This window comes from Oncorhynchus clarkii, chromosome 24 (assembly GCF_045791955.1).
Source record: "Oncorhynchus clarkii lewisi isolate Uvic-CL-2024 chromosome 24, UVic_Ocla_1.0, whole genome shotgun sequence".
Taxonomy (NCBI): domain Eukaryota; kingdom Metazoa; phylum Chordata; class Actinopteri; order Salmoniformes; family Salmonidae; genus Oncorhynchus; species Oncorhynchus clarkii.
Genome location: NC_092170.1, coordinates 22,605,469 through 22,632,289, shown reverse-complemented (window position 1 = coordinate 22,632,289; position 26,821 = coordinate 22,605,469). Strand labels below are relative to the sequence as shown.

At 44.5% G+C, this 26,821-nt stretch overlaps 1 protein-coding gene across 3 annotated transcripts; it reads right to left on the bottom strand.

The window, feature by feature from the left end:
• Nucleotides 1–10,909: 10,909 nt before the first annotated feature.
• Nucleotides 10,910–25,257, bottom strand: LOC139382316 (bromodomain and WD repeat-containing protein 3-like). 3 transcript variants are annotated; one of them, XM_071126228.1, is made up of 41 exons: nt 25,029–25,257; nt 24,868–24,926; nt 24,730–24,759; nt 24,451–24,510; nt 23,438–23,585; nt 23,213–23,311; nt 22,898–23,058; nt 22,573–22,794; nt 22,143–22,243; nt 21,982–22,052; nt 21,651–21,751; nt 21,429–21,469; nt 21,230–21,331; nt 20,987–21,140; nt 20,527–20,661; nt 20,307–20,435; nt 19,992–20,217; nt 19,592–19,759; nt 19,142–19,331; nt 18,889–18,979; nt 18,644–18,784; nt 18,474–18,544; nt 18,161–18,362; nt 17,914–18,030; nt 17,577–17,684; nt 17,304–17,428; nt 17,117–17,199; nt 16,869–16,980; nt 16,696–16,757; nt 16,451–16,606; nt 16,086–16,332; nt 15,934–16,003; nt 15,798–15,845; nt 15,585–15,710; nt 15,350–15,502; nt 14,984–15,153; nt 14,589–14,881; nt 14,343–14,498; nt 13,901–14,254; nt 13,618–13,761; nt 10,910–13,503 (listed from the first exon to the last, which is right to left on the bottom strand). In XM_071126228.1, exons 1-41 carry the CDS (start codon nt 25,063–25,065, stop codon nt 12,089–12,091), a joined length of 6,678 nt encoding a protein of 2,225 aa, XP_070982329.1. In that variant the 5' UTR covers nt 25,066–25,257; the 3' UTR covers nt 10,910–12,088. The 3 variants fall into 3 exon arrangements, with proteins under 3 accessions (XP_070982329.1, XP_070982330.1, XP_070982332.1); XM_071126229.1 differs by having other exon boundaries at nt 13,624–13,761; XM_071126231.1 differs by lacking the exon at nt 25,029–25,257 and adding an exon at nt 23,983–24,035 and having other exon boundaries at nt 24,868–24,929.
• Nucleotides 25,258–26,821: the final 1,564 nt, after the last annotated feature.

Here is a 26,821-nt window from a genome sequence, read left to right as displayed (position 1 = left end):
GGTATGGAATAACTGATAACTGAAAAAGTACCTCAGCCTTAGGAAATCATTGGGGAAAGAAGTCACACTTCCAGTTTGCACAAATCTGTATTTGATTTAATGTAATACAGAGATACAGACAGTATAAAATAATACATTCAATCTAACAATGTCTTCATTTTGTTTTAATAGAAAATGAAAGCATAGTCTTCCTTTATTCACAATTTCAATAAGGAAAGGGCAATACTAGTATTACTGGCCAGAAGGCTCAGACAATATGCATAATGACTACAGAGAAAGTACTCACACTTTAAGACCCTATGAACCGATGACTTTCCATAAAGTCATATGGTAAGTCATGAAATGCAAGTTTCTAGGTGTGTGGGGAGTGGGTCAGTGACTTGAGGGGGAGAAATAATCAGTGGAGGAAGCAACAGGCTGGTAGAGGGGGGCAAGGTGGGATTGGGCCAGGCACGTTCAAGTGTCTGGCTGGGGTGTCCTCAGTCGCGGTCCAAGAGTCTCAGGTCCTCCGGAAGGAGAGACAGAGAAAGAGAAAAGATGAGGGTTTGTGAGCGCATGCCTAAAACCATAGTACACCACATACACTGGGGGTAGAGAATAATCAAAAGTGTTGTTGTGGACACTGGACAGTCAGACTAACACACACACACACACACACACACACACACATACACACACCTGTTTGACCTTGTTGTGATACTGAAGGTCTACTTATGTTACTTTTTTGAGTGAATTCAGGTAGCATTTGATGTCCTGCAATTGTGTTAACAATGGCAGCCAGCATTGTAAATGAAGAGATGTGCAGAAAGATAATCAGCCTCTGTGTCATTGGATCCTTTCCCCTTAATGTATTTTTTTATATCAGCCAAGCCCATCTTTTCAAGAAACACAATTTATTTCAATATCTAGTTGAGTGAAGAGTCTATTGCGTCAGTCCTTGTATAGTTTTGACTTCTTGTTACACTATTTATATTAATCTCTAGTTGAGTAAAAGTCACAAAATGATTTTTTAAAATGTGGTAAACAGTGCCACACTCAGGCAGAAAACGGAATGTTCTATTCTCAGCCAGGCCCATATTTTCAAAGATAAACATTTATTATATCTATATTTGATCAAAATACCTAGTTTTGTTGTGATCACAATAAAATCCTAATAATTCAGGTATAGAGCCCCACAGTCAGGCAGATACATCTGAATGTTCTATCACAAAGTTTCCCTGGCTGTGTCGGGTCCATAGATACAGAACAAAAAGACTGAACAACTTGGTCGCGTCTCTGGCAACCGAACCAATAGAACGAACGTTGCTTGGGTAGCAACCCTAGATTGGTCTCGGGACTATATCTTGTTGAAGGATGAAATGATAAATTAATAAAAGATAACGTTTTGAATGAAAATATGTCAATCATTATTTGAATATGTTGGTAACCCGTTGTATAAAAGTGATAATGCCCTCCATGCCAGTGTTTGAAATCCACCCCTGCCAAAATGTTCCCCCCATTCGCGTGAACGCCCACACACTACATTTTTCATTGCTGCTACTTGCTGAGAAGCCCCTAACTGCAGGGTGCAGTTCGCGGCCGGGCTCAATGTGGGCGGAGTCAAACGGTTTAACCCAAAACCTTCCCATCTCCTTCCAGGTCACGCAAGTTGAGGTAAAGTCAATGGTGTCAACGAAAGCGAATCTCAATCGAACCTAACCTACATGGATAGCACTATAAACCATGGAAGTAAGTGAGACTGGTATTATGCATAATGTACTTTGTAGCGTTAATTAGCACCCATTTGCACGTGAGCTAGCTAATTGCTCACAATAAGTGACACTTATTTGGACAAATTTGCCTACTCGAGCAGTAACGTAAACTCAAGTAAACTCGTACATCGCCTTGGTCCGTACAATTGCCCTTATTTTAGCACCCCAAAAACGTAATACTTCCATATCAACTGTAATGTCAATACCATTGTAAAGCACAATTTCTCCCCTTTCCAACCAAATCAATTACATAACCTAAACGCTGCCCGTTTCTGCATAATTCAAGCAGGCATTTTTAAAAATGGCGGGTGGGGAAGCGAAACTAATGTGTGATGGTGAGAAGGAGAGATGTTGTGTATGCCTTGTTTTGTTTGGCTGGCTCTAAATGTCTATCGTTGATGCCATTCCCATAGTTGCACATAGCGAGTCTACACAGTCCAGACAAATTCAGCAAAAAAATAATGTCCTCTCACTGTCAACTGCGTATATTTTCAGCAACTTAACATGTGTTAATATTTGTTTGAACATAGAAAGATTCAACAACTGAGACAAACTGAACAAGTTCCACAGAGATGTGATTAACAGAAATGGAATAATGTGTCCCTGAACAAAGGAGGGGGGGGGGGGTTCAAAGGTAACAGTCAGTATCTGGTGTGGCCACCAGCTGCATTAAGTACTGCAGCGCATCTCCTCCTCATGGACTGCACCAGATTTGCCCGTTCTTGCTGTGAGATGTTACCCCATTCCACCAAGGCACCTGCATGTTCTTGGACATTTCTGGGGGGAATGTCCCTAGCCCTCACCCTTCGATCCAATAGGTCCCAGACGTGCTCAATGGGATTGAGATCTGGGCTCTTCGCTGGCCATGGCAGAACAATGACATTCCTATTTTGCAGGAAATCACGCACAGAACGAGCAGTATGGCTGGTGGCATTGTCATGCTTGAGGGTCAAGTCAGGATGAGCCTGCAGGAAGGGTACCACAAGGGTAACACACAGCTTTGAGATTGTCTGTAATGATAACAAGCTCAGTCCGATGATCCTGTGACACACCGCCCCAGACCATGGCGGACTCTCCACCTCCAAATCGATCCCGCTCGAGAGTACAGGCCTCGGTGTAACGCTCATTCCTTCGATAAACTTGAATCCGACCATCACCCATGGTGAGACAAAAAAGAGAAAATCAGTGAAAAGTAATTTTTGCCAGTCTGGTCTACTGACGGTGGATTTGTGCCCATAGGCGACGTTGTTGCCGGTGAAGTCTGGTGAGGACCTGCCTTACAACAGTCCTACAAGCACTCAGTCCAGCCTCTCTCAGCCTATTGTGGACAGTCTGAGAAATGATGGAGAGATTGTGCATTCCTGGTGTAACTCGGGCAGTTGTTGTCATCCTGTACCTGTCCCGCAGGTGTGATGTACTGATCCTGTGCAGGTATTGTTACACGTGGTCTGCCACTGTGAGGACGATCAGCTGTCCGTCCTGTCTCCCTGTAGCGTTGTCTTAGGTGTCTCACAGTACGGACATTGCAATGTATTGCCCTGGCCACATCTGCAGTCCTCATGCCTCCTTGCAACATGCCTAAGGCATGTTCACGCAGATGAGCAGGGACCCTGGGCATCTTTCTTTTGGTGTTTTTCAGAACAGTAGAAAGGCCTCTTTAGTGTCCTCAGTTTTCATAACTGTGACCTTAATTGCCCACCGTCTGTAAGCTGTTAGTGTCTTAACGACCGTTCCACATCCCAAAATATATTCCTGGGGGGGTGGTATTATCATTATTGTTATCATAACAATCAAACGTAACACCTACTCTTTCTTAACTTACGCTACACTTTGTACATTGCAATGGAAGCACAGTGTGATTTCACTGAGGTATATATAAATTATGAATTTCTCATCACTAGTGGATATGTTTTTTGGGATCCCCATCCGATTGTGTGATTTTCTTTTTCAAAGGAAAACATGAAGCAAATTAGGCGATGGTGGTGACTAGTTCTCCTGCAGAACTTTCCCATGTCGTAAGTCTAGTTCTCCTGCAGAACTTTCCCATGTCGTAAGTCTAGTTCTCCTGCAGAACTTTCCCATGTCGTAAGTCTAGTTCTCCTGCAAAACTTTCCCATGTCGTAAGTCTAGTTCTCCTGCAGAACTTTCCCATGCCGTAAGTCTAGTTCTCCTGCAAAACTTTCCCATGCCGTAAGTCTAGTTCTCCTGCAGAACTTTCCCATGCCGTAAGTCTAGTTCTCCTGCAGAACTTTCCCATGCCGTAAGTCTAGTTCTCCTGCAGAACTTTCCCATGCCGTAAGTCTAGTTCTCCTGCAAAACTTTCCCATGCCGTAAGTCTAGTTCTCCTGCAGAACTTTCCCATGCCGTAAGTCTAGTTCTCCTGCAGAACTTTCCCATGCCGTAAGTCTAGTTCTCCTGCAGAACTTTTCCAATGCCGTAAGTCTAGTTCTCCTGCAGAACTTTCCCAATGCCGTAAGTCTAGTTCTCCTGCAGAACTTTCCCATGCCGTAAGTCTAGTTCTCCTGCAGAACTTTCCCATGCCGTAAGTCTAGTTCTCCTGCAGAACTTTCCCATGCCGTAAGTCTAGTTCTCCTGCAGAACTTTCCCATGCCGTAAGTCTAGTTCTCCTGCAGAACTTTCCCATGCCGTAAGTCTAGTTCTCCTGCAGAACTTTCCATGCCGTAAGTCTAGTTCTCCTGCAGAACTTTCCCATGCCGTAAGTCTAGTTCTCCTGCAGAACTTTCCCAATGCCGTAAGTCTTGAACATTATAAAAACGTTTCATTTGCATCCTTTAAATCACTTGTTTCACTGTAGCCAGACTGACCTGAATATATTTTCGTATGTATGTCATTCCCTCACTAAGGTCTGAAGAAGAGAGGTTGAAAGACCGAAAAAGCCAGTGAAAACAAAACACACTACAGGGAGGTGTCATATGTGGTATAGTGGTATAGTCTTAAACCAATGTTTAAAGAAGTCACAGAGCATCCAGCTCTGCAGGATCAGGTACTGTGTAGGCTATTAGCTAAAGTAAGGTGCATTCTTGTACACACATCCCTAGAGGTTACATTACTTAATTTTTTTATTTAACCTTTATTTAACTAGGCAAGTGAGTTAAGAACAAATTCTTATTTACAATGACAGCCTAGGAACAGTGGGTTAACTGCCTTGTTCAGGGGAACAGTGGGTTAACTGCCTTGTTCAGGGTAACAGTGGGTTAACTGCCTTGTTCAGGGGAACAGTGGGTTAACTGCCTGTTCAGGGGAACAGTGGGTTAACTGCCTTGTTCAGGGGAACAGTGGGTTAACTGCCTTGTTCAGGGGAACAGTGGGTTAACTGCCTTGTTCAGGGGAACAGTGGGTTAACTGCCTGTTCAGGGGCAGAACGACAGATATTTACCTTGTCAGCTCAGGGATTTTATCCAGCAACCTTCCGGTTACTGGCCCAACACTCTAACCACCAATAGACCACTGTCTATTTTCTTTCTAGATGATACTGAAAACAAAATGCACGGCGAACTGGGAGCTGTGAACTGGGTATGTAGTCAACTGTGGGTAATGCTGAAGACTTTATGCATGGCAAGATATAATAGCTGTGATGACTTGTTTAGTTATTTTAGATATCACTGAAAACCCCTTTAGTAATAGGGGCTTTTGTTTGCATTGTATTGTGAAAGTGGAGTATAATTTGACTTGATCACCCAATAAGGCACTACTCTTAATATTTATTCTTCCTTTTTCTTGAAGGAAGCAGGTGTTCTTCTAAGGGACACCCTAGAGGCAGCAAGGTGATGTGAACTCCAAACATTTAAAGGCACTGTTCCCATCCCTAGTGTAATTGGGATGGAAGGGGAAGACCGCATTACAACCCTTAAAGAACTACAGTTGTATGATGGCCTGGATGACGAGACAAATGTTCTCCTCAAGGAACCATTCATGTTACAGAGAGATTATGAGGTGTTCTATGTGGAGGCAGTTGACAACAAGAAAATTACTGTCTTTATCTCTTTTGAGGAGCAAAGCCATTTTTGAGGAGTGGTCAAACTTTGTCTGCTGTGTTAATTGTTTCAATTGTTAATTGTGTTATGTTTAGTAAAGATGACGTAGAAGTCACCCGAGTCTCTGATCTCTTCATTGGAGCTGGTATAACTTAATGTACTTGTCAGTGTGTCTGTATGGTATAGACTGTCTCCATTCTCATGAGGAAAGTAAATAACATTATAAATCAGGATGGGTAGTAACTGTGTATACTCAATGAAATAATGTAATTACAAAGTTATAACAATTATCAACACAATTTTAACAGTAAATAACAAGTCTGCTGTTCACTGCAACTATCAGTACTTTGTCTCAAATATAGCATGAAGCAAAAAGTGTTACATCTGCTGGTACTTTATATAATATTTCTTACAATCTTCAAAAATGAAATATGTTTGTATTCAACTTGTGCCTACATTTCACTGATCATAGTAGCAGAAAGTATTTTTTATTTGTGTCCTTCAAGGCAGCTGTCAATGATCACGTTAGGCTGTGTTTCATTTGATTTGTTATGGCGGTTTGATCGCGGAGGAGACACTAGTAATGTCTGCAGTTTTCGGTTTGTCATTTTGTTTCAAATGTATTAGTCTATAAATAAATCTCTTCGCCAAAATGTGTCTCTCCCATGTCTTATTCGACTAGTAGTTAATCTGAAATGTTTGCTTGCCTACATTTTACTCTGTTTAATTTAACACACATTAAGTCAGAGGCAAGACCAAGACCGGAGGGGGGATAGACCGGGAGGTGGACAAGGGGTTCGAGATGAGTCAAGACCGAGACCGGAGGGGGGATAGACCGGGAGGTGGAAAAGGGAGGTGGAAAAGGGGTTTGAGACGAGTCAAGGCCGAGACCGGAGGGGGGATAGACCGGGAGGTGGACAAGGGGTTAGAGACGAGTCAAGGCCGAGACCGGAGGGGCGATAGACCGGGAGGTGGACAAGGGGTTCGAGACGAGTCAAGATCGAGACCGGAGGGGGGATAGACCGGGAGGTGGACAAGGGGTTCGAGACGAGTCAAGGCTGAGACCGGAGGGGGGATAGACCGGGAGGTGGACAAGGGGTTTGAGACGAGTCAAGATCGAGACCGGAGGGGGGATAGACCGGGAGGTGGACAGGGGGTTCGAGACGAGTCAAGGCTGAGACCGGAGGGGGGATAGACCGGGAGGTGGACAAGGGGTTCGAGACGAGTCAAGACTGAGACCGGAGGGGGGATAGACCGGGAGGTGGAAAAGGGAGGTGGAAAAGGGGTTCGAGACGAGTCAAGGCCGAGACCGGAGGGGGGATAGACCGGGAGGTGGACAAGGGGTTCGAGACAAGTCAAGGCCGAGACCGGAGGGGCGATAGACCGGGAGGTGGACAAGGGGTTCGAGACGAGTCAAGATCGAGACCGGAGGGGGGATAGACCGGGAGGTGGACAAGGGGTTCGAGACGAGTCAAGGCTGAGACCAGAGGGGGGATAGACCGGGAGGTGGACAAGGGGTTTGAGACGAGTCAAGATCGAGACCGGAGGGGGGATAGACCGGGAGGTGGACAGGGGGTTTGAGACGAGTCAAGGCTGAGACCGGAGGGGGGATAGACCGGGAGGTGGACAAGGGGTTCGAGACGAGTCAAGGCCGAGACCGGAGGGGGGATAGACCGGGAGGTGGACAAGGGGTTCGAGACGAGTCAAGGCCGAGACCGGAGGGGGGATAGACCGGGAGGTGGACAGGGGGTTCGAGACGAGTCAAGGCTGAGACCGGAGGGGGTATAGACCGGAAGGTGGACAAGGGGTTCGAGACGAGTCAAGGCCGAGAGTCCAATTCAAGCCCATGATTGTCATTTTGTAAAATCACTACCATAAACAAGAGTTCAAAATGTCCAGTATTTCTGTGTTCATATTTCAGAGCAACATATATATTCTTTAGACATTCAAAATAGTGGCAGGGGGGCCTGGGGGTCCTCCCCATCATTTTGGGGGGGCATCTAAAGCTAATTTCCTAACTTTTTACACAATCCACAGTCTCTATTTACCAAAAATGCCCACAGTAATCAAGCTAGGTAAGAGATCATTACAAAATATGTTTAAGTGGTTAATAAGAACTAGATGAACTAGATGAAAGGTCATTTATTAATAAATATTGTGTTGCACCTTTAACCAATCGCCTAACAAATGAACAACTGTCTTTACTAAGACATCCTCTATATAACATTTCAGCCAGACCGACCAGCCAGCCCACATACACCACATACTGTGCCTTGCAAAAGTATTCACCAACCTTGGCATTTAAAAAAAAAAAAAATCTAATCTTTACAGGAAAATGCCACGGGCACTATCTGATGTGTGGAGACATTTCACTGCAGCTAATGTAGAAAGAAAAGCTGTGTGAAATTTAGGGCTGGATGGAATCCTGTGGCGTACGGCATTAGCATAAAATAGTCCCTGCGATATGCAACTTTTCAGGGAAGTTACTAACCAATATACACAGGCAGATAGGAAAGCAAAGGCTAGCTTTTTCAAACAGAAATGTGCATCCTGCAGTAAAGTCCATGGAGATTAAGAGCACCTCCTCCCAGCTGCCCACTGCACTGAGGCTAGGAAACACTGTCACCACCGATAAAGCCACAATAATTGAGAATTTCAATAAGCATTTTTTCTACGGCTGGCCATGCTTTCCACATGACCACCCCTGCCCTGGTTAACACCCACCACAGCAACTTGCCCAAGACTCCCCCATTTCTCCTACACACAAATCCAGACAGCTGATGTTCTGAAAGAGCTGCAAAATCTGGACCCCTACAAAGCAGCAGGGCTAGACAATCTGGATCCTCTCTTTCTAAAATTATCAGCGTAAATTGTTGCAATCCCTATTACTAGACTGTTCAACCTTTCTTTCGTATTGTCTGAGATCCCCAAAGATTGGAAAGCTGCTGCGGTCATCCCCCTCTTCAAAGGGGGAGACACTCTAGACCCAAACTGCTACAGACCTATGTCTATCCTGCCCTGCCTTTCTAAGGTCTTTCGAAAGCCAAGTTAACAAAGAGATCACCGACCATTTCGAATCTCACCGTACCTTCTCCGCTATGCAATCTGGTTTCCGAGCTGGTCATGTGGCTGGTCACCTCAGCCACGTTCAAGGTCCTAAACGATATTATAACCGCCATTTTCTCTGCATATATCAATGATGTCGCTCTTGCTGCTGGTGATTCTCTGATCCACCTTTACGCAGACGACACCATTCTGTATACTTCTGGCCCTTCTTTGGACACTGTGTTAACTAACCTCCAGACGAGTTTCAATGCCATACAACTCTCCTTCTGTGGCCTCCAACTGCTCTTAAACGCAAGTAAAACTAAATGTATGCTCTTCAACCGATCGCTGCCCGCACCTGCCTGCCCATCCAGCATCACTACTCTGGACAGTTCTGACTTAGAATATGTGGACAACTACAAATACCTAGGTGTCTGGTTAGACTGTAAACTCTCCTTCCAGACTCACATTAAGCATCTCCAATCCAAAATTACACCTAGAATCGGCTTCCTATTTCGCAACAAAGCATCCTTCATTCATGTGATGTCATTTACAAAATAGCCTCCAACACTCTACTCAGCAAATTGGATGCAGTCTATCACAGTGCCACCCGTTTTGTCACCAAAAATGCTCTCGTTGGCTGTCCCTCGCTTCATATTCGTCGCCAAACCCACTGGCTCCAGGTCATCTATAAGTATTTTCTAGGTAAAGCCCCGCCTTATCTTAGCTCACTGGTCACCATAGCAGTACCCATCCGTAGCACGCACTCCAGCAGGTATATTTCACTGGTCACCCCCAAAGCCAATTCCTACTTTGCCCGCCTTTCCTTCCAGTTCTCTGCTGCCAATGACTGGAACAAATTGCAAAAATCACTGAAGCTGGAGACTCATATCTCCCTCACTAACTTTAATCTCCAGCTGTCAGAACAGCTCACAGATCACTGCACCTGTACATAGCCCATCTGTAAATAGCCCATCTAACTACCTCATCCTCATACTGTTATTTTTGTCCTCCTTTGCACCTCAGTATCTCTACTTGCACATTCATCTTCTGCACATCTATCACTCCAGTGTTTAATTGCTAAATTGTAATTATTTCGCCACTATGGCCTATTTATTGCCTGACCTCCCTTATCTTACCTCATTTGCACACACTGTATATAGACTTCTTTCTACTGTGTTATTGACTGTATTGTTTGTTTATTCTCTGTGTTGTTGTTTGTTGTTGTTCAATGTGTAACACCCGCCAGCTTAACCCAGAAGCTAGCCGCACCAATGTGTCGGAGGAAACACCGTTCAACTGGCGACCGGGGTCAGACCGCAAGCACCCGGCCCACCACAAGGAGTCACTAGGGCGCGATGAGCCAAGTAAGCCTCACTGGCCAAACCCTCCCCTAACCCAGACAATGCTGGGCCAATTGTGCTCTGTCCTATGGGACTCCCAGACATGGCCAGTTGTGGCACAACCCGGGAAATGAACCCGGGTCTGTAGTAACGCCTCTAGCACTGAATGTGATGCTCTGCCTTAGACCGCTGCGCCACTCAGAAGGCTGATGCCCTTGCTACTTTCATTATACTGACATTCTCATGCTTAGGGGGGTCACCCCCAAAGCCAAAAAAACAGCTAAGGGCTGTTCTTACGCACGACGCATCGCGATGTGCCTGGATAGAGCCCTTAGCAGTGGTATATTGGCCATAACACAACCCCCTTATGCCTTATTCCTTAAGTATACGCAATAGCCACTGAAAAGAAGTGGGTATAGGGTTTATACTTGCGTTTAAACTCCACTACACCAACGGGCCTGTGCTATACAGAGTGCACTCATATTAGGTTCCCACTGCGAAAAAAAAAACATGTTTATAATAAATATGCTGTTAAGATACTGTATTAATGTTTCAAGGCAGAATTGTATAGACTTAGTCTGGCAAAGCGGTTTTATGCATTGTGACAATGGAAGCTGATCATGTGTTTCCTTACTCTGCTCTTTTCAGCTGGTCTCGGGAAGAAATTAAGTCCTCACTGTCAGACTGAGCACAAACGTATCAGTACAAAATTTATCCGACAGAGACACTTAATATGTGGTCAAGACCAACACTGAAATTGATAACACATACAACATTAGCCTTGAATTGATGTCTTTATTAACCAGAAAAAAAACAGCCCTCTTGCACTCCACAACCATACTGAGTACCAGGAACTTTTCCCTGTGAAATCTGTTTGTATCAAAGTATGAAAAACATTAAGCAAAAATGTCAATGCAATTGCAGTTCAAGACCCCCCCCCCCCAGAACACTGGCAAAAATCTCAGAAAATGAATTTAATACTGAGCGTACATAATACAGAACAACACTAGAATGTCTTCCCAATATGAGAAATCACAGTATTTTGCAATAAGTACTTTTTGGTTTCCTGTACTTGGCAAAAGGGTACCAATTTGTGACATGTGGCAAGACAATGCATTGTAATGTCATACAAAAGGAAAATGAATACTCAAATTTAAATAAGCAATGGTTTGCTACAGAGTGATCCCCAAACCACATCACTCAATCTCATATTTACACCTCAATCAATGACTAGAATACACAACGAAATATTGCAAAATAAACAATGAAAAAATGAAGACAAAACGGAGGAAAACTAGGAATTCAAATTTGTACATTTTGGCTCATATCAACAAGTCACCACACAATACATTAAAGGATAATTAATGTGGATTTACAAAAGGAGTGTTGAAGTCAAAAGGAGGGTGAAGAAGATTAGTTGTCTCAGCGAGTGTGCTTGGACTGAATCCGCCATCCTGGAAATGTTTATCCCTACCTACTCTTAACTCCCAAGACTGCATTTCTGAGACTACGGTAAACTTAGTTGACCCCTGAGTTCCTAATGCAAAACTAGTGTATGAAATACCTCTTTACAGTGTGTTTCTTAGTGCAAACCAGCAAAATATGCTTGATTAAACAGAGGTATATTAAGATAGCACCCAAGCTGACAATGCTCCCCCGAACGGTTATTTAGCTGGCCAAATCACAAAAGCAGAATGGGAGGTGGTTTGCTCTATATATACACACACACTTGTGAAAACCAGCTGTTCAAATGCTTGCATTCATACATTTTTTTACCTTATTTTTTTCCATTTATTATTATTTTTTCATAGAAAATATAAATATCCCTGAATGAAACAGATTCACAGCATTTCCTTTTGAAAGGGCTCCAGTGCTACTACCTTAATGTGGCGATCAAGTGTCTTCAAGGTCTCCAGTTAGTCTCGTTCTGGCTAAGCCTGCTGCGCCAAGTCCTTCATTCGCTGTCGTGATATGTCACCGTCCGTTTGCCACGGTTTCGGGTCTTGATACGTGTTTCACTCTGGGGTTCCTTGTACGACTGGTCGGTGTCTGCCTCAGATGCATCCCTCCTGCGTTGTCGAGAGTGGCGGACGGCACCCTTTTCGCTGACCCTTGACCTCTTGTGGCTTTTTCTCTTTGTACTGTTCTGGGAACCTGAGCTAGCAGAGGACTTCTCAGAGGCAGAGGACTCTTCCTCCTCTTCGCTTTCAGAGGCAGAACTGTGGGCACTGCTGCTGCAGCTTTCTTTTCGCTTGCGTTTCTGTCGATCCAAACGTCTCTTCCATCTCGGACACTCAACCTCCTCCTCATCCTCTGACCCTTGAGAAGAGGCATCTTCCTGACTATTACAGTCCTCGGGTTCTGATTTGGATCGAGATTCCTTCTTGGGATGTTTTGAGTTGGATCTTTTTGCCTCCCTCTCGTCCTTATCACAGTAGCGCTTAGCTTTAGCCTTGCGCACGCACTGTTTCTTTTCATCAGGGTTCTCTGAGGAGTCTGAGGTGTAAATGCGTTTTCTCTTGGAAGAGGACTGTCGTTTTGTAGCAGCTGGGGAGGCTTTTCTTCGGTTGCGTTGATATCCTTTATGTGAAACAGTTTTGCTCTTCCCATTCTTACAACTGCCTTGCATCTCAGAGTTCAAGTCCTCCTCAGAGTCTTCATTGATATATTTCTTTTTTGGTTGGGCTCGAAGGCAAGGCCGCATGCTAGGGCTATGCTTCTCCTTCCCATCAGATTCTTCCTCTGAGGAAGCATGCAGTTTCCTCCTTGCTCTCCTGTTGGGTACAACTTCCTCCTCGCTCTCTGAAGCAGAGTCATTGCGAGACTGCCTTTTGTTTCGCAATGGAGTTTTTTTATTGGATTCTCCCTCAGATTCATCGTATGAAAGGTTGCTGTCTGCTTCGTCTTCCTCCCCATCTTCCTCCTCTTCAGATTTCAGTCTTTTCTTGCGAGAGCTTGATCTCTTTGGAGTGTCACTGAGTTCCTCTGATTCAGGGCCATCCTGTTTGTGGGTTGAGGCAGATGTTTGCTCTTGGCTTTTTGATGGTAATTTACAATTTTTCTCAGAGTCTTTAGGATGTTCTTTCTCCACCCTCCTCCCGTTTTTGTGAGGGTGCTTTTGAGCATTGTAGTCTCGTGTTGTGTGTTGTCTCTTTCTGGAGCCAGACTTCTCTTCTGCCACATAACTGGTAATGCAAGTTCTACTTTTGCTCACTGCAGCAGTTGCGGTGCTTCTGGAGGACTTCTGAGACACAATAGTTTCTTCCTCCTCCCCTTCTTCACCATCAGAGCTCTCCTCATCCTCTTTCTCAGAGTTACTATCAGCCAGTTGATGTTTTGTGCTGTAGCCATTTACATGAGACAAATCATCTGAAAGAGATAGAAACATTAACACTACAGCAACAAATGAATGAAATTGGAGTAAAGGCAGAGAGAAAGTAGCCTTGACTGTGAAAGCATCTACAGTATGCCTGTAGTTCTTACCCTTACCCCCCGTCACTGCAGCTTGTCTGGTCATCCTGCGGCTGCTGGAGTTCTTACTCTCTCCATTCTGATGGCAACGAGAGGATGAAGCTTCACTCTCAATACTGTCCTCATTGTTCTCCCAATCACCCGATGAATCCTTGCCTTTTTTAGAACATAGGTGAGAGAAAGAATATAGTGTTGAAATTTGTTCTCAAAGAATGCCCCCTTTTGTGGTTCTGGTACAGTAGATCCTTGAAAACAAAAGTTGATCCAAACCGGTCTAAACTGACTGTGTGCTTACTCTGTGCTGATGACGGATCCTCGGATCCAGAGGCTGATGACTGATCCTCGGATTCAGAGCTGCTCTGGATCACAGCAGTGCGTTTGCTGACTCGGGTCGCATGGCGGCTGCTTTTCCGCCTATGTTTGTCCTCATCCTCAGAGGCTGAACCCTCGTCTTCCTCAGAGGCTTCCAGAAGCTTCATCTTGTTAACGGCTGCCCTGGCAGTCTTCCTTTTCAATGTCCTGCGGCCCACATTCTCCTCCTCATCCCGGTAAGTGTCTGTACCCTGGGATGGTGATCTCTCAGAGTCGTTCCCTCGTCGCCTCTCTCGCCCAAATGTTCTGCTATAACCGTTCATCTGGGAACCCCTCTCTGGACACAGTGCAGCGACAACATTTTAATGGCTAATAATCATATAATAACTCAAAAAATATCTGCTCTGTGGTGTGATGGTGTTTACCTGGCCATTTGGTATGCTTCCTATGGTTAACAGCATTGTTTCTGGTTAGCCTGGTGCTGGACCTGTTGGGGAATCTGTGAGACATTGAGTTGGACAACTTCTCACTGTCCTCACTCTCCTCCCGCTCATTGGAGGACTCACTCTCGCTCTCAGCAACTGAAATAAAACATCAAAAACAGGGATTTTATTAGAAGGACAGCTAATAAGAGCTAGCTGCCTTCTGCCGGATTTATGTGAAATACTCACTTTTCTTCTTTGCCCCATTGTTCCTGGTGACTCTTCTGGTTCCCCTGGTCTCTGTGCTGTGATGGTGCTGTGAGGACCTCGGGCGTTTCTCTTCTTCAGAGTCACTCATATATAACTCACTGTAAATCTCAGAGTCTGACCTTGAGGAAGCTTCAGAAGAGCTGTGACCTGAGCTGTCACTGCTGTGGCTCCTCCTCCTGGTTCTCTCAGGAGCAGACACTTTGGCTGAGGTAGATTTGGTCGTCGACGCCGCTTCCACCTTTTCCTGAGTTTTTAGAGCAGTCCTCTTTTGACTGAAGGGAAATAATAATAGAATTAGAAGTGCTGTACGTCATGTGGACAAGTACATTTCCTTAAGCCCAATGAGGTCCGTGGGCAGTAGAAATGAGGCCTACCTTGTGGTGTCAGTGCTGGGTGCAGCAGACTCGTGGTGCTGAAGCTTCTTTCGGAACCTCTGGCTGCGGCGGAGCTTCTCGCTGCTCTTAACAGCAGTTTTGTATTGCGATATGATTGTTCTGATTCGCTCTTCGAAGAATGCAGAGAGCCGCAAAGTCATACTGTAGATCTGGGGACATAGGAGATAAAAAATATGTAGAGCACACCAATTTGGCATCAGGTCCTAGTCACTAGATTGATGACAATCCAGAACCTGACCAATGTCAAATTGTAAATGAAAAATCAACTCAATAAGTTTTTGATCAAGGTAGGATTTTTTACACTGGAATCACTTGTATGGTTTGGAAATGCAAGAGCTGAAATACCTTTGAGCGTTTGTTTGGCGTGAAGGCTTTAGCATTGGCAAATATCAGAAGTGTGTCTTTGCAGAGCTCCATGGGGTTTTCATAACGGTCCTCCTCAAGGGTCCCCTTCACCATTTCAAAGTCCATGGGAGTGTCAATGATGCTAAGGTAGTCCTGCAAACAGACATGAGTCCCATTCGATCAACAGTTCTGTCAAAGCCAGTCATTATTACAGTAGAACTCTCTGTTCTCTTACTGGGTAGGAGGTAGGATCCACAGGCTTTCTGAAGGGCTCAGAGTCCTCACACTCAAAGACATAGTTCATCAGGCGTTTGCACTGCCCCTTCCAGGAGTCTGGGTCAGGTACCGTCTCCGAAGAGCGCTGGGATGAAGGAAGACACAAGATAACATTCCCAGCCACTTCCCTCAGTTTTCATTGATGATTTTAAATAAATCTTTCATTACTTACCTGGCACAGTCTGTGTCCAGAAGAGGTGCCTGGTGCCTCTTCCAGGTCCTGTGAAAGACATTCAAATCAACATCAGTTCATCCCAAACATTTCAGAGCAAGGTTTGAATGACTTGCACCATAAAAACCTGATTTACCTCATCATCCGTGTAGTCCATGTCTTCAATTGCATTGTAGATCTCCATGATATCTGTACAGCTAGGTCGACTGAGGAAATAAAAAGGCAACATAAGTTGTTAAAAATGTATCTGTATAAAAGTTTGAGCTCAATAACACTTGGATAACTCACTTGATAAACTTTAGCAGGACATCTGTGATAAGTTTTGCTGAATGGGCTATCTTGCTCCTTGGCTCATTGAAGGTCCGGGCATTGTGCACAATGTATCTGGCATCCCAAACTACAGCGGACAGTCGCCTGTAGAACCTACTCAACAGTCTCAGTCTGATGGTGCTCAGGTCTGTGGGGAAGGCTATCACCGTGCAGTAAGTTGGGTATTGAACTATGTCCACCGGGCCAGAGAATGGGGCTACAATATCTGTCAATGAGAAGGAAAAGAACATTTTAAATTCAAAAGCTCACTAGCCCATCTAGGAATGGTATACAATGCAGGGTCTGTTGAGGAGGAAGTAGTACCAAAATGCAGTGGTGCTTACCGACAGTGATGAGTTGGTCAATGCCTGCTATGATGCGTTCACACTCGTCATCTCTGCTCCTCTCACCCCACTCTCCTGTCTGGGGTTTATACATGACCTCTCTCATCTCCTCTGCTGTCACTGGAACCCCTCCACCTATACACTCAGGTTGCTGGGCTGAAGAGCACACACCATTGTTGCCATATAGTCCATTACCAAATACTGTACTAGAATGTCCCATTTACAACAGAGTCTGTTAAAATTACCATCCTCTGGAATAGCTTCCACATCCCAAGGACTTAGCTTCTCCGTTTCGCCATTGTCCCATCTGGCAACAAAACAAAGACAAGCAGGTTAGAAGCATCAACCGTTGGGGACCATTTTGACTGGTTTCCAACATTGCAGACCCAATCATACTAGCACTTTAATACATTCTCACCGGACTTTGAAGCACTGGAAATGACTGTCTGGATATTCAGGCTGATATGGCTCCTGACAAACAATAATCCCAAACCACCAGGCATCATCTATTACAGACCGGAATCTGTCATCTGCAGTGAGGAATGTTACCATTTTAGGTGGGGGAATGCAGAAAACATTGTATCGAAATGTTGACCTGTTCATCTCATATGTTACTGGACCTTGAGTAGTGTGAGGAACCCGAGGAGAGATGTATTGTTAACTTACTTGGCTGCCAGACTCTACTGCGTGCTTCGTCATAACTCTGCCGAAGCACGAGGAAGTCAATCACATCTGGCATGTCATGATACCTGAGGGGAGGCGTACAGAAGTCCAAAGTTACCAAATGGCTCTGGTAATATCTGTGTACATTCATCTTTAATGTTAGACACTTTGAAGCGGTTGCATCACTTACTTGACATAAAATGATTTGTCTGTGATTTTGCGCGTGCCGTGGTCAATGAGCGTCAGTTTCAGGCGGCAGAGTGTCGGAGGGCACACTTCATACTTGATCCCAGTTATTTTAACAAATTCTTGGTCCTGTAGAGAGAAGGAGAGCGTCAAGTTACTCTTCAACAATGTCCTTTTATACACAGGCCCTCTCAACACACTAGCCTGTTTTCTACCGCATCAGTGGAAGACAGATTCATCCGTTTCCTAGTTTGGAGCAGAGTGGATAAGTTCTTACCCTCAGCTCCATCTTCCTCCAGGGCTGTTTCTCCATGTTAATGGGGTACAGGTTGTTCCTGTTCACCGCCTCCACATACGCCTCGTGACCCTGGCGGAAATAGATTACCTGAGGGACAGAGAGGGTAACAGTAATTAGATCAGAGGAGGCTGGTGGGAGGAGCTATAGGAGGACAGGCTCATTGAAATTGCTAGAATGGAAATGTGGTTTCCATTTGTTTGACACCGTTCCATTCCAGCCATTCCTATAGCTCCTCCCACAAGCCTCCTTTGATGTGGACATCAGAGATGCACACAACACAGTAGGGGAGACATATGGTCCAGACAGAGCCACGTACCTCATCACCCATCTGGGGAACGAAGGGAGACTTCCTGGGAATGACATCAGTGATCCACGTGGAGGGTCTGAACTCGTTGGAGACTTCTCTGTTGATCGACGGCCTGGCTTTAGGCCGCTGTGATACAAATGAACAATTACGTAAGATTTATTTAATATTCAATAGAGAAGTGTGAAACTACTTTTTGTCATACCATAACAGGATGCAAGCACTGATAGAAAATATGCAGGTTAGTACAGTGGCTAACCTTGGGCTTCTTGGATTTCTGCTTGCTATTCTGAGGTGGTCGTTCCTCATCCTCACTTTGCTGCTTCTCTTCCTCCTCGATCTCTTCCTCCTCCGAGCTGCTAAGCTGGCGGCGAACTCGTTTCCGTGATGACACGGGAGTGGAGGGCTGCAGGTTAATCCCAGCGTCTGCAGTCCAGTCAGAGTACTCACTGGACGAGTGGCTGTCATGGGAAACGCAAGTTATATTAGCATTAAACCAAGGGAAACAACAATATGACATACGTCATGTACCTCTTGCAAGGAATCAAGAGAAGCAAGGAGCTTATCTGTACCTTGAACTGTCACTTTTCCATTCCTCTTCCTCATTGGATGAATCCAGTTCACTGCCCTCCATCTCATGGTCCTAGAGGAGGGATAGGAGATGGCAAGATGGACCTCGTTCACCCATATTCCAAAATAGCTTGTTATTCTCTAACGGACACGTCAAAAGCATAGAATGTACCTCTGATGTGGTCCCCTCTCCCTCCTCACAGGAGAACTCGATTAATTCCTCCACAATGCCATCTCTGCTCTGCTGGAAGACTTTTTGCTTTTTGCGGGACTGTGCTCGTTTGATGTAAGGCAGTTCATCTTCAGAATCATCCTGAGGCAGAAGCAAAGCAGAAATGCAGGTATGACGCCAGTATCATTTAAAAATTCCTGTGTTCAGTCATGATTTTTAAAAGTAATAAATATATGTCTACTTACTCTACAACTGCCGTATGTCACACGGCGTTTCTTTGCATTGTATAAGGCAATCTCCTCCTCTCCTTTTGTAATTCGGAAGTCATCCTGGTAACTAAGATCATTTACACATTTAATTTAAACTTGCATTTCAGGAATAATGATCTAGCGATGAACCATTCAGGAGTAGGCTTGTTTATATACATGACATCCTTTGTGTTATATAACTAACTATACAGATGATCTACCCCTGTTGTTTGAGGGATGTCGGTCTCACCTGTAACTGCTGGACGAGAGCTCAGGTACCACCACCCTGCGTCTCCAGGCCTGCAGGTCCCTCTCCGTGGCCATCTGGCTGCGAGGGGCATTCTGGTGCATCTGTCTCACCCCCTCCACCTGCCCACTGCGCCGCAGACCCACGTTAGGGGACGACTGCACCTCAGCTGCACCTCGCTCATTCACCGATGCTGGGAACAGAGTGGGAGAGAAGGGAACACAACATCACTGCTTGTCCAGGACCCAATCATTCCTTCAACCATAATGGATTTGAAATTATTTTCCATTTCCAATAGAGTCCTCGACCATTAACATGTAGGAATACAACGTTTTTGAGCATGCCCCAGAGCAATTGTAGCTTATAGAAAGTAAAAGAGCTAGGAATATGTTATCTTGCACGCCACCACACAATACTGCTAGTAGAACTGACAGTATGGGTGTGTTCCAGTACCTCTGCGTGGGGTGCTGGGGGCTGGGGCCAGTGTCCCTGGTCTGCTCTGCCTGTCCTGCTGCTCCTGCAGTTGCCTGATGGTGTCGTCCAGAATGCTGCGTCTGGCCGTGGCCTCCTCGTGGTCTGTGGTCAGCTGACTGATCACCTGCTCCATCACCTCGCCATCACCTGAGGGGGACAACATGGACAGTCTTAAGTAACAGGGTCTTAAGTAACAACCACTTTCTCAAACATATTAACACATCCACCCACTCACAAACTCTCAGAGAAACAGATGGTAGTTGCACTGGTCAAACAAAATCCACCCATCCACACGTGCCCAACTGCTATTTTAGTGTGGTCCAATAAACAAAAGGATCATATTGCCTTACAACTGTCTCGTAAATGCTAGTTTACATACTTGTGGCAACATATCCCAGCTGAGGCACCAGGTGTTCGTCTGCAATGTTCTCCCTCCCAGGGACCAGCCGCTGGTATCTAGGGGGGTGGGGGTTCCCATCCACATCCACCAGGAAGGGAGGGGGCATGAGGTGGGGTGCCTGCTGGGTCTGCTCATCCAAAACAAAGCCGTTGGCGTCCCGGATCAGTGGCCGATAGTCGGTGTGGAAAAACACCTGATCTGGAAGCTGGACAAAGACAGACAGGCAGTCAACCTCAAACCATTGAATAAAGGACTCTTTCCTATGCATAGATATAGTAGGAGCTCCAGCCTTACCTTCTCGTATGGCTTGGAGCTCCCAAAGCCGAAAATGACCAGATGACCGTGGGAGTCTGTGCAGGCAAAGCGCTGGCCGTCGGGAGTGAATTTGCAGTCAAAGACAGCACCATGACCCTGGCCCTCAATCTGTAGGGCAGACAGAGCAACCAAGATGGAGTCAGTCATAGTTGGAGAGAATGGATGTTACTGTCTTCTGTGGTGCGTGGCTCCTCCTCACCATGTTGAAGTAGTGCTGTGTCTTTGTGCCCCGGACGATGTCCCAGATGAAGACGTTTCCGTCGTGGCCAGCAGACAGCATGATCCTGGGATCTGAGGGGTGGGGCTCCAGGACAAACACCTCAGCCTCATGGCCCTGCACAGAGCATCACACAGCTGTCAGGTCAAATCACTGTCTGATGCTATTTTGCCAAGTCACTGGACAAAATGTTTTGAGGAAATGCTCCTGAAAAGCATGCTTACAGTGACAAGCAGTTGCAAGGGGAAAAACAGTAGAACTAGAATGTCCTCCTGACTAAAGAATCTAGGACTATCCCTCAACAGTTATTTATATACAAATAGTTGAAGGATGGAAATTCATCTACACTACTAGTAGTCATAGATACAACATGTCCTTAGCTATCTTTGTGAGACAGCACTGTTCATGAAAATAGAATGTAAGACAATGCAGTTGCTCCTACTTTAAGGATATGTAGCAGCTGGCCTGTATAGGAGTTCCACACTTTGAGGATATGGTTGTTGACTGCTGTGATTACTGAGTTGTCATGGCGATCCCACGCTACCATGGTGACCTTGGGCTTGAAAAAGCTTTCCTCACAGGTCGCGTGTTCTGAGCTGCGGAGAAAGTTGATATGAAAGGATAAAAACAGATACAAGCATTTGTAGGTGTATGTAATGGTGCCGGCAAGCTGTTCATTCCTTACCCTGGTAGAGTGGCATTCATGTTGAGAAGAAGGCTCCTCCACTGCTGACGCTGAGTCAGCCTCCAGATGCGTGCTGTGCCATCTCGACTGCCACTCGCAAACCTACGAGACGAGGCAAACCAAGACAATGGACTCTAGGCAATCCTCATGAAAACGGTTGGGCTAAGGTGAGTGCTTCAACTAATCACATTGATCATACCTTTCTCCTGAGTGGCAAAATTGGATGCTGTCGACCGTGTCCTAAAAATTAGAACATATATTGACAACAATGATGATTAGAATATTACATCAACATTGTTTGTATTCGTTGTAAATTAAAGCTTCAATGGATTTAATGATTATTTATTTTAGGAACTCATTTTCTTGTGTTCAGCTTTTCGCTGCTATGTGATGGTTTATCTGCTCTTCAAAAGGATCTTACCGTGTGTTCATGAAGCTCTGATATTTTTTCAGGGTTCCCACCTCCCAGGTAATATATTCTGATGACATCGTCAGTACTTCCCGTTGCTAAGAACATACCACCTAAAATGTTTTATAAAACAAAAAAACTATCAATTTATCCCAGTTTGGTTCAGCCTTTATATACCCATGTTAGAATAACTTGTAACAGTTGGTGAGGTAAAAAGTTGAATCAATACTTCTGTTAAAATCGTATCAGCTATGGTTAGTGTAATAGTATGATCAATTTGTAGAAATGTATTTAATGAGCCAAAGCATTATTTTACACAAAACTGCTATCTTGACATCGTTACCTGGACTGAATGATGAGCACACCATCTGAACTCCCGGCCTGGGTCGCTCTGTAAACTTCTGCGGGCGATCACTTTATAAACAGAGTGTAAATGTTTCAGATTTATGTCATTTTCAGGATGCAAGTACTATCTAAATCAAATTACCAGTAGTTGAAACTCACCTGAAATTGATGTTATTGACATCCCACTGCCAAAAGCAGATTGTTGCATCAGTTCCAGTGGACACCAGGTATCTCTTTGAGCCCTTGGCAAACGGTGAGAACTGAGACAGATGTAATTCACAAAGTTAAATGCTGTTCCAGATATACTTATGTAGTTATATACTTATGTAGACATCCCCTATACTGAGGGATGTCTACGGTACAGACAGCAAATCACACTAGAAGTCCAATGTGAGCTGCTGAAGCAATCAGGTTTAGTATGTACATTATGAGTTAAAAAGTGCTGTGTGCAGTTAACGCATTGCACTGTTGCATAGTGTCCTACATTTGCAAAACTGTGGACAGCATTAGCTTACATACTATTTGCCCGGCTAACATTACAGTCGATCGAAACATAATAAGGGTGTTGGAGGAATATGGAAGCTCCTACCTGTAGGGAGGTAATGGATCCACTGTGCCCCTGTAGGACAGCCATAGGGGCACAGGTACGAAGGCACCACACTCGGATGGTTTTGTCACAGCTGCCAGCTGCCATCAAGGTATTCTCAAAGCTGACAGCCAGGTCTGAGATCTCAGCAGAATGTCCTCGCAGGGTGGAGTGAAGCCTCCCGTCAAACGAAGACCATATCTTCACCAAGCAGTCGTCCGAGCCCTTGAAAGTAGGGTTTGATAAGGTAGATAAAGTGATGAGCCTCGGGTATACCACCTAACATGATTTCCCCCAAGAACTTGATCTTTATGACGACAAAACTCACGGTGAAAATCCTGAGACCGGTCCGATCAAAAGCAATGCAGTAGACTGCAGACAGATGACCCAGAATCCTCCTGTGCATCCGCATGTGCTGATAGTTGCTCACAGGGTTCACAGTGCTGAACCGTTGAGTACCTGTTAGCTCCCTTCCTCTGTACACCTCCACTGTGAAGGACAAAACACTATGATTCAGAGTGCAAACATGATAACAGAATCATTTTAACAGAAAACAACAGAATGCGTTAAGTTGAATTTACAGCACTGGCATGAATAGAAAATAATGTGTGAACGTGTCAATCCTGTGTCAGGGAATACCCACCTAGATTTGGAGGATCCTTGCAGGTCAAAGGCATCTCTGGTGGTCTCCCTCTGTGCAGGGCAGCAAATGATGAGCCTTTCCTCCGAACATTGCCGTAACCTGGAAGAGATGGAAAGAAATAAGTAATTGAATCATTTCATTTTACAATTCGATTTCAGAACAAATAGTTGCTGATGTATACATTTAGAATGCACGCTCAATCAAGATGCATGTAAAGCTTTGTACCTTTTGAAGTTCTGAGTAAGGACTGCCTCCCAGTTCCCAGTAGGGAATGTACGCCTGGAACACATGGCACTTCTTTGTCCAGAATCGGCCCAATCTTCTTACAGATCTGCAGCAAATGGTCAGGTGCAATGTGTCCGTTGGCTGCAACCTATGGGATCAAAAATAGTGTTGATGATGAGCAGAATTACTAATCCAGCTTTCATTGTTAAACCATTATGCATGCTTTGTTCTTTCTTCAATCAAGCCATCACAACATTTGTATATTTATATTTGGGTAGCTGTTAAGTGCATTGGGCCAGTAACTGAAATGGTTGCTGTTTCAAATCCACGAGCCGAATAGGTTAAGTCGTTCTGGAGCATCTGCTAAATGAAAAAATAAAAATACAAATGACACCAGGAATCGTGAAACTACAGTACTGCAACCACACTGTCTATATATTATTATTTAGATCATCATAGTCTTTCTGTCTAATAGACTGTCAGCCAGTGGTACTGTAAGAAAATTGCATTTATTTTTCTAGGGGGTAAAAAAAATAATCACTGACATAACTTGGGTTCTTCATGTACATCGGATCTCATTCCACCAGTGTGCTGTATTCTTTGTGGGCAGAACGTTTTATGTAAAAACACATTCATCAACCGACGAATCATAACACAGGTCACAAGGAAAATAACGCAACTACAGCCTTTCTAAGGACGTGGATTGGTCAACAGTGGTGTCCTGACGTAGCCAGAACCCAAAGAGTCCCCACCCTATCTGCAGTACAACAGATACAGTTAAATGTGTTAAATGTGTTTCTATACTACAGCGTTAAGCTTTCGAAACATACAAAAATAAGTAATCCTACATACCGGTAAAAGTTTAAATCAGGTTATTATGTAACAAGAATGTAACAACGAATAAAGCTGAATAGAACAAAGAGTAAATAGCCTATGCATGGACACAACGTGGCTGTCAATCAACAATAACAGATATTCGACATTTAATTTACATCTATAGATTATAGACTTACCAAATCTTCGTAAGATCTTGGATGTTCATTTCCTTGCCAGTCTAATCTGCAAGGCAAAAGCTATCCAAAAAGGTGCGTGTTAGTGTAAATCACAACACTCAAGATGCTAGAAATACTGCCAGAAATTAAGTTAGTAAAAACATGTGATGTCAAACGAGTGAGGCGGTCAGAGAAGCATTAAAACTCGTGAGTGAGACAAGTTCTACGTTCCAGTCCAATCGGGATAGCTAGTAGCTACATACACCGACGGCAGAACGCCGCTACTACCGGAATACACACCTGATATTCTTCTAGTTCGCTCGCTAGAACCTGCAATAGATACAAAAATAGGTTTTTCGAATGTGTTGCTTTCATGAACTTTTCGCCAACAATTTTGAATAGTAAGAAAAACGTTGTCAATAAGGCACGCCAATTTACCTCAGCCGCGCTCTGACATGGACCCGTTGTTAGAAAACGTGAAATTAGGTAATATAGCTCTGTAAGTGAATATAATAAAATAGTGAGCACAATTGGATATCAATTAAATCAAGATTTATATATAATTTAAGCAATGAATTAGGCAACTATATTCGCCTTACCTGATTCAAGGAGCGAAATATTCCGACTTTTGGCCATTGAATCGGCCGTGATTTGGTGGGTCTACAATTTTAAACTAACTTTATGACTAGTGAGAGTATGATATATTTATTTAATTTCGGTTACACTGCTCTGACCCCCTCCACAGTTGCTCCCGCTTTCTAATCAGCCTGTTTTCAGTCGCCATTGGAAGGATGAGGCCTCAGCAATACGAGTTACTTCCGCCACAGCAGAGGAAATAGGGGGTGGGGAACAACTCTTTATTTTTTGTTCGACTACAACAAAGACAAAGGGACGCTCGCCCTCTAAATGAACTGATATTCTATTTGAATACATTAGAAAGCTTTGGGTCAATGTTACGAAATAAAGCGATTTATATATGCGAAACTATAGTATAAAGACGCATTGTTGTTGTCTTCGACAAGGTCGAGTGTCTTGTTGATGACGTCATATGTGATGGCAAAACAAAAATGTAAATCTGTCACATTTTATTTTACCCGATGCAATTTGTCTTTGATACACTCACTTAGCTACACTATTTAGGCTTTGTTTCAATAACTCAACTAAATAAAGAAAAATATCCATGCATCCATTTGTATAATAGACAAGTAGGCTATGCAATGCTGATGAGAACAATGCAGTATTAGCCTGTGCAGTGCACGATAGGCTTCAATTGCGTTGGCGAAATATTAGTGCTATGACAATAATAGGAATATTATCTTTTTATTTTTAGACATTTGTCTGGAGATATGGCATGATAGGCCCACATTTCTTACTTCATGTAAATACACAACATGACCCAAAGTATGTGGACACCTGCTTGTGGAACATCTCAATCCGAAATCATGGGCATTAATATGGAGTTGGTCCCCCCTTTGCTGCTGTACCAGCCTCCACTCTTCTGGGAAGGCTTTCCACTAGGTTTTGGAACATTGCTGTGTGCTTCCATTCAGCCACAAGGGCATTAGTGAGGTCGGGCTCTGATGTTCGCAGTCAGGGTTCCAATTCATCCCAAAGGTGTTTGTTGGGTTTGAGGTCAGTGCTCTGTGCAGGCCAGTCAAGTTCTTCCACAACGATCTCAACAAACCATTTCTGTATGTGCCTCGCTTTGTGCACGGGGGCATTGTCACGCTGAAACAGAAAAGGGCCTTCCCCAAACTGTTGCCACAAAGTTGGAAGCACAGAATCGTCTAGAATGTCATTGTATGCTGTAGCGTTACGATTTCCCTTCACTGTAAGTAAGGGATCTAGCCCAAACTATGAAAAACAGCCACAGACCATTATTCCTCCTCCACCAAACTTTACAGTTGGCACTATGCATTCCGTCAGGAAGCGTTCTCCTAGGCTTCAATTGAATTGACAAGTAGGCGAAATATTAGTGCTATGACAATTTTAGGAATACTTATTTTTAGACATGGGTGACTGTTGTTGATGTGTGCAGATGGTCCCTGGTTCGAGCCTGGGTATGGGCGAGGGGACGGTTTAAAGTTATACTGTTACATTGATGCTGTTGACCCGGATCACTGGTTGCTGCGGAAAAGGAGGTCAAAAGGGGAGGGGGGGGGTGAGTGTAATGGATGTGAAACGGCTAGCTTAGTTAGCGGTGGTGCGCGCTAAATAGCGTTTCAATCGGTGACTTCACTTGCTCCGAGACCTTGAAGTAGTGCAAGGGCCGTGGCTTTTGAGGAGCGATGGGTAACGATGCTTCATGGGTGACTGTTGTTGATGTGTGTGTAACAGTATAAATTTAGACCGTCCCCTCGCCCATACCAGGGCGCGAACCAGGGACCTTCTG

Coding starts and splice junctions, on each gene's coding strand:
- LOC139382316 (XM_071126228.1), bottom strand. CDS start 25,065: ATGGCCAAAAGTCGGAATATTTCGCTCCTTGAATCAG. Junction 21,332..21,428: donor TTTTGCCACTCAGGAGAAAG/GTATGATCAATG, acceptor CTCGTCTCGTAG/GTTTGCGAGTGGCAGTCGAG. Junction 14,882..14,983: donor CCCAGCACTGACACCACAAG/GTAGGCCTCATT, acceptor ATTTCCCTTCAG/TCAAAAGAGGACTGCTCTAA.